This window comes from Montipora foliosa, chromosome 5, assembly GCF_036669935.1.
Source record: "Montipora foliosa isolate CH-2021 chromosome 5, ASM3666993v2, whole genome shotgun sequence".
NCBI lineage: Eukaryota > Metazoa > Cnidaria > Anthozoa > Scleractinia > Acroporidae > Montipora > Montipora foliosa.
Genome location: NC_090873.1, coordinates 26,896,017 through 26,912,156, shown reverse-complemented (window position 1 = coordinate 26,912,156; position 16,140 = coordinate 26,896,017). Strand labels below are relative to the sequence as shown.

Sequence of the window (16,140 nt, the reverse complement as noted above, 5' to 3'; positions counted from 1 at the left end):
AGTAGGTTTATCCTCAGGTGGTTGAACTAGACAACTGGCACTTACTTGACCACGCTGCACAGGGTTACCATCCTTACTTTGTCCTCCTGATCTGCGTCCACCTGATCGACAGTTTCTAGCTTCATGTCCCTGCTTACCACATAGGAAACACTTTCTTGTTAGGGTTGGGCAGTTGACAGCTTTATGACCTCGGGTGTTGCACTTAAAGCAATGCAGAGCTGGTGGATTAATCTGCATGTTCTTGGCCTCTTCCCTCTCAGGCTGCACTGTTGGCTTTCTGCTCGCTGAGCTGAACAAATGTTTACCATGAGCCTCCAAGTACTGGTCAGCGATCTTCGCAATCTTTGCTAGAGTTTCAGGTGCCCTTTCTCGCAGGTGAATTGCCAAATCCTTAGGGCAAGAGTCAATAAATTGTTCTTTCACGATCAAGTCCTTAAGACCATCAAAGCTTCGCGCAGTATTCGAAAGCTCTAGCCACCGTAACAAGTATCTGTCCAGTCGTACAATAAACTGCTCCGGACTTTCGTCAACTTCTGGTTTGGTTACTCTAAATTTTCGACGATAGCCGTCTTCGGTAAGGTCATATCTCTTCATTAACGCAATCTTTACCCTGTCATAATCCTTAGCTGCGTCCTCCGATAAACGTGAATACACTTCTAGTGCCCGTCCAGACAACAGAGCACTGAGCTTCGATGCCCATCCATCTTTTTTCCACTTAGCTGTCTCGGCAAATCTCTCGAACCTCTGCAAATACGCATCCAAATCGTCTTTGCCATCAACAAACGAGGGGAGTTTAGGTGCCTTAGCCCGATCCTCTCTCACTTCAGGACGTCCGTCAGCATTCTCCACAGCCAAACGTGCAATTTCCAGCTCATGTTCTCTTTTTGCCGCTTCAATAGCCTCTTTCTGTTTCAGCAGCTCGGCTTCCATCTCCAATTTTCTTAGTTCGCGTTCTTGTCGCCTAGTTTCTCTCTCCTCGTCTTCTCTTCTTCTATCTTCTTCAAGTAAACGATGCTTCTCTTCCTTTTCTTCTTCAAACCGCCTCCTTTTTTCTTCTCTTTCTTCCTCCAATTGTCTTCGTTTTTCTTGTTTTTCTTCCTCCAATTGTCTTCGTTTTTCTTGTTTTTCTTCCTCCAATTGTCTGCGTTTTTCTTCTTTTTCTTCCTCTAATTGTCTGCGTTTTTCTTCTTTTTCTTCCTCTTCCCTCACAAACTCGAGAAGCTTTTCTCCTTGCAATCCGAATTCTTTCCCCATCTGCAAAAGCTTTTCCATTTCCATAGCAGTATGTCACAGCAAAAACACAATATACTCTCTTGCACAGTTCTTCTTACTTTAGGCGTAACTCCTTCTTGAATTGTCCTTTCCTGGTTTCTGTAGTCAGCAAACAAATGAATTCCTCTCCCGGACAGGCCCCCAATGTTACGAGTTCGAATGTTTTGAGGAAAAGTAGTTCGCAAACTAAACTGAACGCAGGGTTGTCGGAACAACAACAAGAAGATTTATTCCAAAAAATGAACGTAGTTTCCACGAAGTAAAACTCTGAATAACACGTACTCGATAAACTTACACGGCCTCCGCCAACTTGAATGCACACAGCTTCTGTCACACTTGACTAAACACGGCCAACGCCAACTCTCTTCGCTTGTGAAAAACTAGTTAGAAAAACACTCCGTTTGGACTCGTCTACTTATATACTCGGACAATAAACTTCTAGAACTTTCTAAAATAGTAATCGATCTAATTATGGAAAGATTACAAAACACACCGATTTAGAAACGCTTACGTACAAACCTAAATATAAACAAACTACGAACTCTCGCGAAGATTCTAGACAGTAACGCTCGTCACGCAATACTATTTTTCGTAACATAGACTTACATATTGTTTATCACGGTTAGTGCACTTGACTCCGGATCGAGTGATCCGGATTTGGGTCCTGGCCAGGGACATGGTGTTATGTTCTTGGGCAAGACACTTTACTGACTAACGGTGCCACTCTCCACCCAGGTGTATAAATGGGTACTGGAGAATTTAATGCTGGGGGTAGCCCTGCAATGGACTGGCATCCCATCCAGGGGGGAGTAGAAATACTCCTAGTCGCTTCATGCTACAGAAACCGGAGATAAGCACCGGCCTGATGGGCCTTCTATAGGCTTGTAGTAGACTTTACCTACTGCTTATCACCACCATTTGAAATGGATGCTTAGACTTAAATACAACTGTTTATCAGCTATGTATACGCAGATCTGCAGTTGTCATACACCTACATTTTAGCTGCCAAAACTATGATAGAAACAAAATTTATTTGAAGTGCCAGTTATACATGTAGATGAAAAAGAGAAGTGACCTTTCACACTTACCTGGACAATTTAACCCTTTGATGTCCATACCGGCCTAAACCGGCCAGATTTAATTTTACTCTGTCTAACGCCAGATGATTTTACTCTTCAATGGGAAACCCCTGGGAGTCAATGGGTCAAAAAATAATTATAAATTTGTCCCTTATAAGACACCTGACTTCAACAGGATCCCATTGATATACATTTATTTCTTTCGTCGAGTCCTTTCACAGGAATTAACACGAGCCCAACAACTTGACCTGCTCCCAACTGAGTAGCTTCATAGCTCAGTTGATAGAGCATTGCACCGGCATCACAGCAGAGGTCATGGGTTTATGAATTTTTCAGGCATCTATATAAAGCTGCGCCTACATGTCTTGAGAATTTTTTTGCTTGCGATGGTGATGCAATTTTTTTAAAAAAATAGTTGCATAACCAGCGCATGGTGAAAATCAGCGTGTTTAGCCACCCTCACCACAGGTGATGCGACAGCTGAACAAATTGCAGAAAAAAAATCACGTGAAAGTGAACAAATTGAATTTTTTCATGACAAAGTCTTGAACTTTGTCACTTGAAAGTGTAGCCGCATTGCAACATTTTGCCTGCATTTGATACAATTTGGGACACATCCAGGGCTTATTGAGCCAATCAGATGCAAGAATGTCATCAGTGTTTGGGTTTTCACAACAAGCCAGATGCCAAGTGTAGCCACCACTGCTTGTTGGCGATGCAACAATTAACAAAAAAATCGCATCACAATCGCAAGCAAAAAATTGCTTGTGTAGCCGTACGTGGCTTAAAAGACAATAAATTGCTCAACAGCAAGTGTAAGGATCACTTCTCCCTTTCAAAACTGTGAATATCCAGTGATTGTGTTGGCCACCAGCATTAGTTTTGACAACCCTGTAAAACTAGTGTCTATTAATTTGAAGCTGGTATTAAAATGACTGGAGTAAAGTCTGAGGTCCCAGTTTTTGCCCATTCAGGCCTTATGAACATTGAATAACACAACTTTATCTCCAGGTCAAAACAAGCTTGGTCCACTTTAATGTCAAGCCCTCTTTTTGATGGGGGAAAACCAAGTAAAGACAACAAACATCAGCTGTGGTTACATACACCTTGGGTTTGGGGCCTTCCGCAGGGTAAATGGCTTTGGTTTGGTTCAGCTCAGGTTTCATGTTACCCTTGGGGATGTGGTTACACAGTAAAAGACTCCCCTTAAGATAAAATAATAGGGTATAATTTTATAATTTTAATTAGGGATCTTCGTGTATTAGCTACATGTACGTTCTGCTTTATGATTGGCCAAGCCACTTCAGGGAACAGATACACTGTACTTTTCAGTTCAGCAACTGTCATGGGAAGTTTTTTTGTTCTTTTTTATGTAACCATGGAAATAACCCTAAGCGAGTTTCCGTCAAGGAAAAGCGGTTAAAACGCAAATTAAAGCGTCCTTGCCTGTGGGCAAACGCTAAGGGCTAGTCTAACAACAACTAATAAAATAATGACCTCGGCAAAATGTTGTGCCCACTCACAGCAGATTTGATTGTTTCAGCTAAGTCCTAGTTTATAAAACAAAACAGATATGGTTTTATCACAGAAAGTATCATAGGATGATATCAGGAAAATAATATCGGCCATAACTTGCTGATGACATTTCAAGAAGTGAACCACTGACAGCACAAATCATGCACTCCATGAGTAAACCTTTCCAAATGTGAATGCATTTTTGCAGGTGACTCTGTAGCAGAAAAGCGGTCAACTAATTCTCCTAGATGCCAATTCCTGATACAGCAGTCCTTTGACTGGTCTTTCATTCTTTCAATAAATTGATCTTTTTACATTTTTTGCACTAAAACTGCAGAAATCACTGCAATAAAGCAGTTTTTACAAAAAGTTGCTTTTTCAGGCTAAAACGAACGTCCCATCTAATACAGACATGTTCTGATTGTTTCTTGTAACATCTTCTACACCAGCCTTCTATACATGTGTAAGTCTTCATTTTAGTTGAACCGAGTTATCGCATGTTGCTGAGTGATAAAACAGATCATTATACCATTCTACATTTACAATTCACCACTTGCACAGCATTATACCATCATTTTCCAATCACATGGGTCAACATTTTAATTTTACTGATAAAAAATTACAATAAATTATTGCACACTGCCAACACTTTTAAGATCACAATTACATGTACAATTAAGGGTAATTGTGAAGAAGAGCTCCCCAAAAAACCTGTCGGCCGACTGTCGGTCAACTGTCGGCCAAGAGTGGGCCGACTGTTGCCCAACTGTCGGCCGACTGTTGGCCGACTGTTGGGCAACAGTCGGCCGACTGTCGGTCAACAGTCGGCCGACTGTTGCTCAACTGTTGGCCGACAGTTTGTGTTATGTTTGAGGCTAAAGTGTTGGCCGACTGTCGGCCAACAGTCAGCCGACAGTCGGTGACCTGTTGGCAACCTGTTGGTAACGTGTCCGTAACCTGTCGGCGGGACAAACTAAAATGATCGTAAGCATTACTTGTCTATTGCTTCTAAACTACGGGAAAAGAGCTAAAGGCAGTTCATAACGATACCTTGAGCAGCACTTACACTACTAATGTGGCTTTTGTCCACTGTTTTAGCGTTGGCTAGCGATACTTGCCCACATTGTAAACATCATTCATACATACATGACATACCATAAGAGGCCACGTTGCATTGTAGGGCGATTTGAAGGAAAGTGTCGGTCTCCTCTACTATGTATTGATACGTACATGTAGCTTATGGTTTTCAGAGTTTTTAGCAGAGTTTTCGATTAAATTATCTTCCAATGCGATTCTTAGATTGTCTGGTGTGTTGTAAATTACGCAAGTGATATATCCTATACGCATCTGATAACAACTGATAACAGTTGATTGGTAAGTAGGTGAAGTCTGTCGAGTCATACATCACCATTACGGAATGTCACGTTAACTGCTCGTTTTTACGACAATTTTTCTTTTTTCTTAACCGATCGGTAACCTGTTGGTTAGCTGTTGGTAAGCTGTCGGTCAACAGTCGGCCGACAGGATTTTTGGGGAGCTCTTCTTCACAATTACCCAATTAAGATAGGGGATATTTCCATTAATGCTGCAACAGAGGGATCATGTGACTATTACCCTTTCTAGTCAAGTCTAGATATTGATATCTTTAAAACAGGATATTTCAAATAATATATTATTATTCATTTAACGCATTTCAGTTTGTTTAAGGGGTAAATCAATAAACTAAAGGATATGTACACTGTTTGTCTCCAAGTCAATTCATACCTTTGTCACAAGATATTGTGCTGCATCAGAAATGTTTATATCTTCTTTTGCAGATGTTTCAAACCAACCCAGAAATCCTTTATCCGAGCAATACTCATCCATCTGGCTTGCATTATTCACTAAACCCTCCTTGGCTTGATCGCACTGGGAAATGAGAAAAAAAATCTCTTTACCAAAATCAAACGGGGAAAGACCTCAACAATAATTACTTAATTCAAATGTGACCATTGGCATCTTCAAGATACATGTATTTACATGTATGGATTTCAATATGGGCCGGGGAAAAGGATGTGTTTGTAAACAGATGGTCACTTTCCCTGCAATAAACTGCGTTTAAATAATATCATTATACCAGTATAATGGAGCAGACTCAGGCACCTGCATGGTGTGGTGAACTAGCTGTTTACAGGGCAACAACTCAGCATAGATTAACAGTGCCTTTAAGTAAATTCTAATGCTGACACCTTGGAAAACATATTAATTCTCTATAATTCCTTTTTCAACTAAAAACAACTTTACTGAAATCACACATCCCAAGGGCCAAATTATAGGCATTATACCTCTCTGTAATTAACATTTTATTTGTTAATCCTTGTAACCCTTTTTTTGGTTACCATGTAGGACAATAATTTAATTATTCTTTGTAGAAGTCAAGCACAAAATTATTTTGAAAATTTGCCTGCAACATGACAAAATACATGAAGTCCAGAGAAAAAACAACATATGAAAACATGCAGCCTCTTAAAGCTCAAGACAGTTATTATTATTATATCTCTAGGATAATCAGGCGTGCATGAAAGGAAACTACGTGAAGACTGGAAGGTTCAATTTCCATAAATGACTGTCACGTGGTCAAAACTCCAAAGAAAGAATAAATCTTGGCTTTTTAAAATAGGTGCTTAAGTTTCACAAGTTCATTTAACATGAACAACATGAAAAACTTACTAGTCAGAGCATGTTAATTGCAACAAAATGTCAAATTTAGTGGGTCAAACTGTGGAATACAGCCCATTAAATTAGCCAATTATTGCGCACATACTGTCTGAGAGATAAATAATAATAATATTGTTTGTTTAACAAACAGGAACAGGTTCTATTTTGGTGCAGAGTGAAGTCTAATGACTTGCAAAGTTCAACGTTTTTATACACATGCAGTTTTGTGCAGGCCGGGACAAAGATTTGAGGTTCAATAAATCAATGGGCTATTAAAGTGACCTTTGAATGCTGGTTTTGCCATTTCGCAAAATTGTAATCAAATGATTATTTCATGCACTAAATCATGCTTAAGTTACAGAAATTGAATGTTGTGTAAGAGGATAAAAATTAGAAAATTCTTGTTCTATTTCTCAGATAGTATTCATGCTATGATTGCATGGCCTTTCTTAATAGTTGGCTGCTTGTGCAGTAAGACCCACTAAATTTACATGCTCATTTTAAACCTCGATTCAAAGGTATGCAAATTTAATTAACCTACTTTTCCCAAGGGCCTCAGTCTGAGTAAGTCAGAGTTCTTTGTTTCCTTTCAGTGTGAAACTTGGGACAGAACTCACAGCAAAGATCTCGATCTGCAAACTCAGCAGGTAGAAACTATTTTCTCAATCCTCATTGAGAAAAATAGCAAATCTCATTGCAGCTCTTTTATAATATTGGGTTATACAGCATGGGCCACTTAATTCATACAGTGTATGTTCAGTTAAATTAACGGAAATAAGCATAAGTGGGACAACTACAGATTTTACTCATCAGGCTAATGTGAGAGAGATTTTACTTGTCAATGCAATAATTCTGAGAGAGTAAAAGGTTAATGACCTCTTCTAGATCAAGAAACCTGGTCAAAAACTCGTTCAATTAACCCCTAAGAGTGCCACTTACAGAATTTAATTCCAATGCTAAAGCCAGACAGTTTTACTCATTTAAATTGGGTATCTCCTAAGGAGTTCTTCATTATGTTCACTTTATAAATATACTTATATTACATTGTATTAGTGTCTGTTGGTATGTTTTAAAGATGGTTTTCCTATTAAAATAATTGTGACCCAATTAATGTCAATCCATTGCAGGCCTTTTCCTGTTCCTGAAGTCTTAGTTTTATGTTTGACATAAGTATACAAGCTTCGACAAACAAGATAAATTATTTTAATGTCTTTTTCCTTTTGGCAAAGCTCAAAATGTTGATATTAATACTATTTCATTTGTAGGTTCAAATCTTAAATTTTCAATTTAATAACACCTTCATTCAGCCCATGTTGCTTTTCTGTCCAGGAGAAGTGCCTGTCTCAGTTTAATAATTATTTATATCATTTGATTACGTCAATGAGATTTAAGAGCAGATGTGTGGATCATCAGCCATTTAACACTGAGTGGATGAAGAGATAATGAATTGCACAATTATTAATGTTTAGGAGTATGTTGTGCTGGGTATTATCCAATGCGACTAGTATTAAAATAAGTCGCAATAATTTAATTATTGTAGCACAAGAAACAAAATCCTGGCAGTTGCACAATGAGTGCCCGCCCGTAGCTTCAGTTGATGAGCTTACTGGTCATTAAAATGAAATTTAAGAGCTTATGTATGCCTGCATGATCACAAGCCATTTCTGAGAGGATCATGAGATTATATACTCAATATGTGAATTACAAGCTGCTAAGAGAATTGTATGGCACAACAAGGCACTCATCTTTTGAGAGTATTACATGTAGGAAATAGGACAACACAGTTATTGTTCAACTTTACAGGAACACAATTTTTGTCCTTTGAATATTGAGCTCCTTCCACTGAGTGACCATTTAGCCTTCCTTGCCTTTTCAGGATTACCCACTGACAGGACAGGGAAAGGCTATTGGCGGCCAAATGAATTCCGTGACCTCCAGAGCTCATCTCAATGGCACACTCGAAATATGCTCGTACATGGTCTGTATGGGGCACCGACCAAACTGCATGATTGTATAGAGTTCAACCAGCCAGCACCAAATGCCTAGACTGAACTAAACTGTAATGCTGGTGTGCTCTCATGAATCATTGTAAACTATAATTCAACAAAAAGCACTCTGCCATCAACTGGAAATGCTGAACTGAAAGTTTCAGATCGTTCTTGCTTGGTAAGGGTCCTTGTTCTATGATAAGGCCACATGTATTGTATAATTAAATTAATAATATTAATAATAATAAGGCATCTATAGGTGATAACATCTCAGTTCATCACACAGGGCCTTATGTCCCAAGGAATAATGTGGAATTCCCAACAATTAACTTAACATTCCCTTATTTAAAACTGTGAATGGACAGAGAACCTTTTACTACGAAGTATTTAAACTAAGCTCATATTTTATACTCTTATTATTAGCATTGTAATGTATTCATTTCTTTGTATTTGACCACTGAAAAACCCCAAACAGGGATGTGTTCAATAAAATATACATGTATGTAACTATGTAGGATACACAGTAGGATGCTCAGCTGTGCTTGGTACAGGGGTGTTGAATATATGACACCCAACAAGTTGACCTCATTGCCTGAGGGAGATTAGCAGTATGCACTTGAAATGTTATGACCTTCACCACAAGAGAGAAATTTGTGAAATGATCTTTAGAAATGCACAAAATTAGATTCACCCCCTGTACCTCTTCTCCTCAATACGACTTGTAAATGTATAGGCCTGAATATGTTTGTGGCTCAAATTTTTTCCAGGTTTAAAATTTTTCAAACTTAAGTTCAATATCATTTTTAGTTTCCTTTGTTTCAGATTATGATAATGAACATTACACAAAGGAAATTGAAATTGTCTGAAAAAATTTAAACCAAGAATAAAAATGGAACCACAACTGTTGAAATACAGACAATAACAATATTTATTAACAATATTTATTAACTGTGTAAAAATACAATGTAATTGTATAATATATTTTATTATTATTATTAACATCACAAAGACTGTGTTCCTTAACCAGTTCCAAAATTATTCAAAATTACCCCTAAACTGCCAGGCCTAAACTGGCCTAAACCGGCCATACTTAGTATTTTACTCTGTCTAACTCCAGACAATTTTATTCGTCAATAGGGAACCCCCAGGAGTCAGTGGGTTAATCACTCACAATACTTGTTGGAAAATAAGTAGCAATTCTTAGATTTCATGGATGCTTCACGTTGGATATCAAAATTGGGCATGCATCTAGTTTCATGCATTTTTGGGCATGTTGTAGATTTTAAAAGCTGAATGTGGTTTAGCGTTGTCTGTACTCTTATCGACAATACTATTCAGATTCATAACAGTGGTCAAAATGTTGCTGACTCACGAGGTGCGGCATAGTGAGGTCACAACAAAATAATTTTGACCGCAATGTGATGACAAATATTGTCAAAAAGAGTACAGACAATGCTGAACCACATAATTTAATTTTGAATTGTATTCAACATCAAAAAAGATGTTTACATCAGAACGTGACCAGGATAGTGACACTGTAAGAATTAAGGAGCAAGAAATGTCTATAACTTCATTTTGGCTGGTTTATTTCCCAAAATGAGCAATTCTGATTGGCTATTGGGTGACCCATTGCATGAGCATGCATACAAGCAGCATTGTCTAGACTCTTATAATGACAACTGCAAATTAACCGATCAGATTGCAAGATTACAACCAACTGTGGTACATTATTATGCACATATTTAACAATTATCCTGCGAAATTGCGCAGAATATTGCCTGATACTTAGCCGATGAGGCCATAGGCCGAGTTGGCTGAAATCAGGCTATATTCCACAAGATTGATTACTTATATGACAGGATATACATTGAGTACGCACAACGAATATTGAGCACGCTATGACCATATTTGGACATTGTCACAATCAGTTGAATAATAAATAAATAAATAAATAAATATATCTATACCTTGTTTGCTAATAATACAACAGGAACAGGAGACCCATTTGGAAGCATGACTTTGTTATCCAAATCATTCTTCCATTTTTGAACCGCCTCAAATGTGGATGCTCTGGTGACATCAAACACAATGAATGCTCCAACAGCCTCTTTGTAATACACCTAAAAAATTTAACATGATCGTTATCAAGTTGTAAGATCTTAACTACAGGTATGTCTTTCTTAGAACCAAGCTAATCAATATCACAGTGATATGCAGAAAATAATATTGCTGTCACAGTGACGAAGCCTGCCATCTTATGAACTCACATTCTCCATTAGGTAGTTTGCTATAAAGTAAAGGGGCTGTGATAAGAGCCAGGTACCTGCATTGAAAAGTTTATTGGCCAATTAAATCTGCTAAAAATGTCTAATTGTCAGTAGTTGAAGTCAAATTGTCCCTAAAGCTTGTTTGATCTACTACATGTACATCCTGCAATTGATTAACTCTGCATTTGTCCACCAGACCTCAGTTGTTCGAAGGGTGGATAGCGCTATCCACTGGATAAATCACTATCCACTAGATACCTCAATCGGTTAAATTGCTAGTGTTTATCTGCTGGATAGTGTCAATTTATCCAGTGGATAGTGCTATCCACCTTTTGAACAACCGATCGAGGCCAGATGCTTTGTGTTCTAGATCTTAAATTGCAATCCTTGCTGCTGGGTTTCTCTTACATGTACAACACTAAGACAATATTTACCTTAATAATACAAACTTTGTTTTTGTTTTTCATAAGTCAAAATATTACCTTGGTTGTACATTGACTACATACAGTATAAAGGCTTATTATATACTCAACAAAATGACACGTTTCTGATTGGTCAATGACAAATGCATAAATATTGGTTATGGAGTGCAATACGGAAGTTGATATGGTAACACAGCGATGGAGTTATTTTGTGATTTATGGTCGCTTTTGACGATTTGAAAGTTTTTAAATTGCATGAGCTGTAATTTTGAGGACCTTCAAAACGTCCCTTGTTTGCATACATGTAAATAATGAAAACAAAGTGCTCATGCTGATACAATTTCCTTATACATATTAAATGGTAAATAATAATTAGGTAGGTCGTGGTCTCAACAGTTAAGTAAAGCATAAGTAATTTGCAGCATTTGTATTTAAATTAAGGCAATGTCACATGAATATAATATCCTATCACCCCTGAACTGGCAAGTAAAATCACACGTGGGTTGAGTTTGTTGTTGGTTCTCTCCTTGCTCTGAGAGGTTTTCCCCCCAGGTACTCAGGTTTTCCCCTCTGATCCTCAAAAACCAACACAGCCAAATTTTAACAGACAAATGTTGAACGAGCTTCTGAGCACTCTTAAGGTGTTCTGTGACTGGGTAAATAAATTCCATTTCCACTTCCATCTGGCATTAGACAGAGTAACAACAATGACAGTCTCTATTAAGGGAGAAGAATGTTTTAGAAACAGAGTAAGACACTGGAAAATTCTAAGGACTAGCACAGCAACAAGTTTTTGTATTCTTTTCCACATCTTTGTCTGCAATTTTTCCAGAGAATAAGTCTATAAATTGGTCAGAATAGCCCTTGTCTGATGCATCGTCAGTTTGAAGTTCAGAAGTTTTCTGAGCTCAACTACTTTTATGAAACATGAGAAATGCCTTAGTCATAAAGTTTCAGTCAAACCAAAAAGCATCTCATTTCAAGACAAAATATTTTATTTAAACCAATAATATCTCCAAAAATAATGATGTCTACATTAAGCATCAGCACTAATAGAGCTGTCAGCTACCACTTACTGTGATTTTCATAATTCTGTGGATTCTCATCTTCAAGTGCCAAGGGCCAAACTGCATTTTGGTTTCCATCAACCAAACTTCCGACGCCAAACTGAGAGTTGACCCAAAACCAAGGATGCCAAAATCAACTGAAGCGTGACATAACCTACCAATCGGCATCTTTGGTTCCCACAGTACATTCCTACATTCGAACTCGACGCTGATGGAAAGCGATGGAATCCATACAAATTGTTTTACTGAAAAACCTCTAAAAAGATGTCACAATGGTATTCAAGCTGTGAACTAAACAAAAACTCCAATTTACTTTCCAGAGGCAGAGACTTGCTCTTCCCAGCTATTTTTGGAAATTTGATGATGGAAGCCAAAATGCAGAACTTTTGACACTTAGCACTTGAAGGTGAAATTCCACAGAATTATGAAAATGGCAGTAAGCAGCTACAGAAGTTGTGTTGTAACATCCCTACATGTGCATTTTTCAAATAATAGTTATTAATAGAGCAGAAAATGAAACTGGGTCTTACCCGTGTCATATTGCCAAATCTCTCTTGACCTGCATCCAATAAATAATAAGAATCAGTAAATTAAAGTTACAGCGACATTATTTTAGCAAGACGATTTTCTCAGGCAGTTTTCATGCCTATTAAGGTGAATAATATCAGGATGAGGAGGGTGGTAGAAGAATAACAATGTAAAAGTGGTGATAAAGATAACATTGACATTATTATAATAAGTAAACAACCTGAACACACCAAAGGCATTGTGCACACAATGATGACAATCACAGAGGAGAGGACTGAGATGGAAAGGGACAAATGGAGAGCATTGAAAAATGCATGTGTGATATGACAAATGGTAAACAAAATGTTTTCCAGGCATTTAAAATTGAATGACTAAAGATTTTTTTAGGTCCATCCGCCATGGTTCATTTTCTCGGGCTTGCTTAAGACTCCCACATAAGCCAATGAATTTTGCGGATTAGTGTACTATGTCAATAATAATAGGACTGAACTTCAGAAACCTTTTAAAGCCACACACTGAAAGACAAAACCGTTAAAGAAACTCAAATGTCAACTTTCTAAGGGAAACGACAAAACTGAAGCAGATGCTTCGACAAATTCTAGGCTTGAACTGAACTTAACCCACTGACCCCTGGGAGTGAGGGTGTCCTGAGGGGACTGAGGAGTGAATGATGAATGGGTTAAACTGATCATCACCATGTAAGTAGTAGTAGTAGTAGTAGTAGTAGTAGTAGTAGTAGTAGTAGTACAGCTGTAAGCCAGGGCTTGAAATTAAGGAAAAAATGAAGTCGCAAATTAAATTGCAACAGGAACGTATGAAAATTTAGTCGTAATTTCACAAATTTTAGTCACAAATTTGTCGCGCTGCATTGTGTCAGCGGTTTAGCAAAACAAAATGAGCCTGCATCACTTGGGTGTAAAGAAACCACTGAAAATGGTAAATGATTGAAGGAATGGACTTGTGCAAGTGAACATTACAGCCAAATTATGCTACAATTACGCTATCTTCAGATTGAAAGAAATGCAAATGCAACAGTATTGGTTGCAATGTCAAGCCTTGAAAGCTGCTTTATAGGAAGCCCACGACCAACAAAAACATAAAACAGTATGTCACAATAAAAATACACTTAAAAACAAGAAATCCAAAACTAACATTTTTAAAATTTTAGGTGACGAATATCATGAAGAAATGTTCTTGTGCCAACCTTGGTGCGAATTGCACTTGGTAGCACATTCTGGGTCTTTGCAGCAAAATAGTGAAATGACTTAAGACCATGCTTGGTCCTTTTTACCTTTGGTAAGGAGAGCATCTTAGTGCCTCTCAAATTGTAATCAGTCTTCTTCACTGTGACTAAGTCAGCAACAGGTCTGGGTGTCTTAATTACCTTGAATGCAGTTACTTATCTTTATCAACATGTCTTGGATACGCGCGACCCTCTAATGCAGTATTCAAGCTGGTTACCATGTGAAATCCCCTAATCTTTGTGATTGCACTATAAATGGCTATGCCATACAAACTCATGTAGGAGCTGGTCAGGTCTGTGAATTTGTATTATATACTGCAGAGCTGAAAGTTAACTGGGTGTTCTGTGTGAAAGCTAAATATTTAAACTGTGGATATGAAGCTCCTTAATTCCTCTGTGAAAGATTATAGAGGTTAATGAAGGAACTTCAGCATAAAAAAATGACTTCCATTTAGAAACTTCACTTCATATATCCACAGCTTGAATAATTATAAGAATATTACTGCAGAATACCCAGCCACTATTGTAAACAAGATGAAGTAGGACGCATATAACAATAGGTGCCTGATATATACAAATAAGTGGCTGGGTATTCTGCAATACACTACTTTAAAAAATACCATAATACTCTTTGTTTTCCCTCCATTAGATTTTGCATTAGCATTGTTTCCAGTTTTTCCTGGGACTTACAATGGTCCCAAGAGAAAATACTTATACAATACTTGTGCAAAATTTTGGAGGGCAAACAAAGAGTAGTTTTCAGCTGAATGAAGGGGTGATGTAGCAGCTGATCCAAAGATTACTTGCCATTGATGGGAATGTTGTGGTTTTCACACAGAGATTTTCTAGAGATTGCACTCAAATATTACCTCCAGGGGATAGACCTTTGCTCTTCAAAATATAATAATAATATAAGAACTGAATATAATACTCTACCTGCAATATCCCATAGCTGAAGACGAATTAGTGTATCGTGGTCCCACTTGATAACCTTTAGGGCAAAATCCACTCCAATGTACACATAATTAAGGTAAAACGAAGCCATAAATTTAAACAATGTACAGCTTCAAGACAGGATTATGACTTGATACTCAAGTCTCAAGCAAGTACTTGAAGAAGAAGGAGACTAAATTCTTCAGGCAAGCATCAACATTTTTTTGAAGAAAATACATCTGGATAAAGGTGGGAAAATATGTAACATACATAACTGCTATATACAGAAAATGAAGAAAGAAAAAGATTTAAAACGACAGGTTTGTGGGCTTTACAAAGGAAAAAAAATGGTACATGGAGTAATATGCACTAACGCTCTGAAAGACCACCCAAAGGTCACTTACAGGTGTTTAAAAAAACAAACTACATTCGCTGAATATCATGGAAAATTTTGCTCAGCGATCTTCAAGTTAAAGGATATTGTAGCTCTGTAATGCACAGAAAAGAACTGGTGAACGTATCGCTTGATAATACTGGTCTTTCCAACTCCGAGATCACCAATGACAAGAACTTTGAACAAGAACTCCTTCGTCCCAGCCGAAGGTTCCTAAACAAAAAACATAACTTTTTCCGTACGATTTTCACGTCAGAGCTGGCGTATGATTTTCTCAAATCAAGAGGCAACAGAGCAAAGCCACCAACCAAAAACTTCTTACCACAGCCATCGATTAAAAGGTTACAGCAAAAGTTGCACAGAGTTCGTTTTCTAAGTCAGAAGTTGTCGACCATCTTGTCACGTGATGCTGTACAATATATGATCAATTTTGATTGGTTATTAGTATTCCAACACTCCAACTAGAAATTTTTGCGAAATAGTAACTTGACTCTTATTGGCCAATGGCACGAAACAAGGTTTTGGAAAGTCACGGGAATATTCACGGTAATTCATGAGTTCACTGTTTGAGTTCTTAGACCTAATGAGCGTAATTCAGAGCTAAAAAATGGCATCGACCGTTTCAAATGGCAACGACCGTTCTGAGAAATGGCAACGACCGTTTACGAAAGGGAAATAAGCATTGGCGAGTACCATTTAAAATTTCGTTCGTGTTTACCGAGAGAGTCTGGAGTG

At 37.8% G+C, this 16,140-nt stretch overlaps 1 protein-coding gene across 2 annotated transcripts in view; it reads right to left on the bottom strand.

Moving 5' to 3' along the window:
• Positions 1-15,878, bottom strand: part of LOC138003833 (ras-related protein Rab-32-like) — a 22,674-nt gene extending 6,796 nt beyond the window's left edge. The window contains exons 1-7 of one of the 2 annotated variants that reach the window (XM_068850097.1): positions 15,728-15,878; positions 15,493-15,618; positions 15,015-15,093; positions 12,838-12,866; positions 10,519-10,671; positions 5,631-5,774; positions 3,692-3,901 (exon numbers count right to left, since the gene is read on the bottom strand). In XM_068850097.1, the coding sequence (XP_068706198.1) occupies positions 3,833-3,901; positions 5,631-5,774; positions 10,519-10,671; positions 12,838-12,866; positions 15,015-15,093; positions 15,493-15,618; positions 15,728-15,736 (609 nt within the window). In that variant the 5' untranslated portion in view covers positions 15,737-15,878 and the 3' untranslated portion in view covers positions 3,692-3,832. Of the gene's footprint in view, positions 1-3,691; positions 3,902-5,630; positions 5,775-10,518; positions 10,672-12,837; positions 12,867-15,014; positions 15,094-15,492; positions 15,619-15,727 lie in introns of those variants that run through there. The other variant, XM_068850096.1, reaches the window with a different exon arrangement.
• Positions 15,879-16,140: the final 262 nt, after the last annotated feature.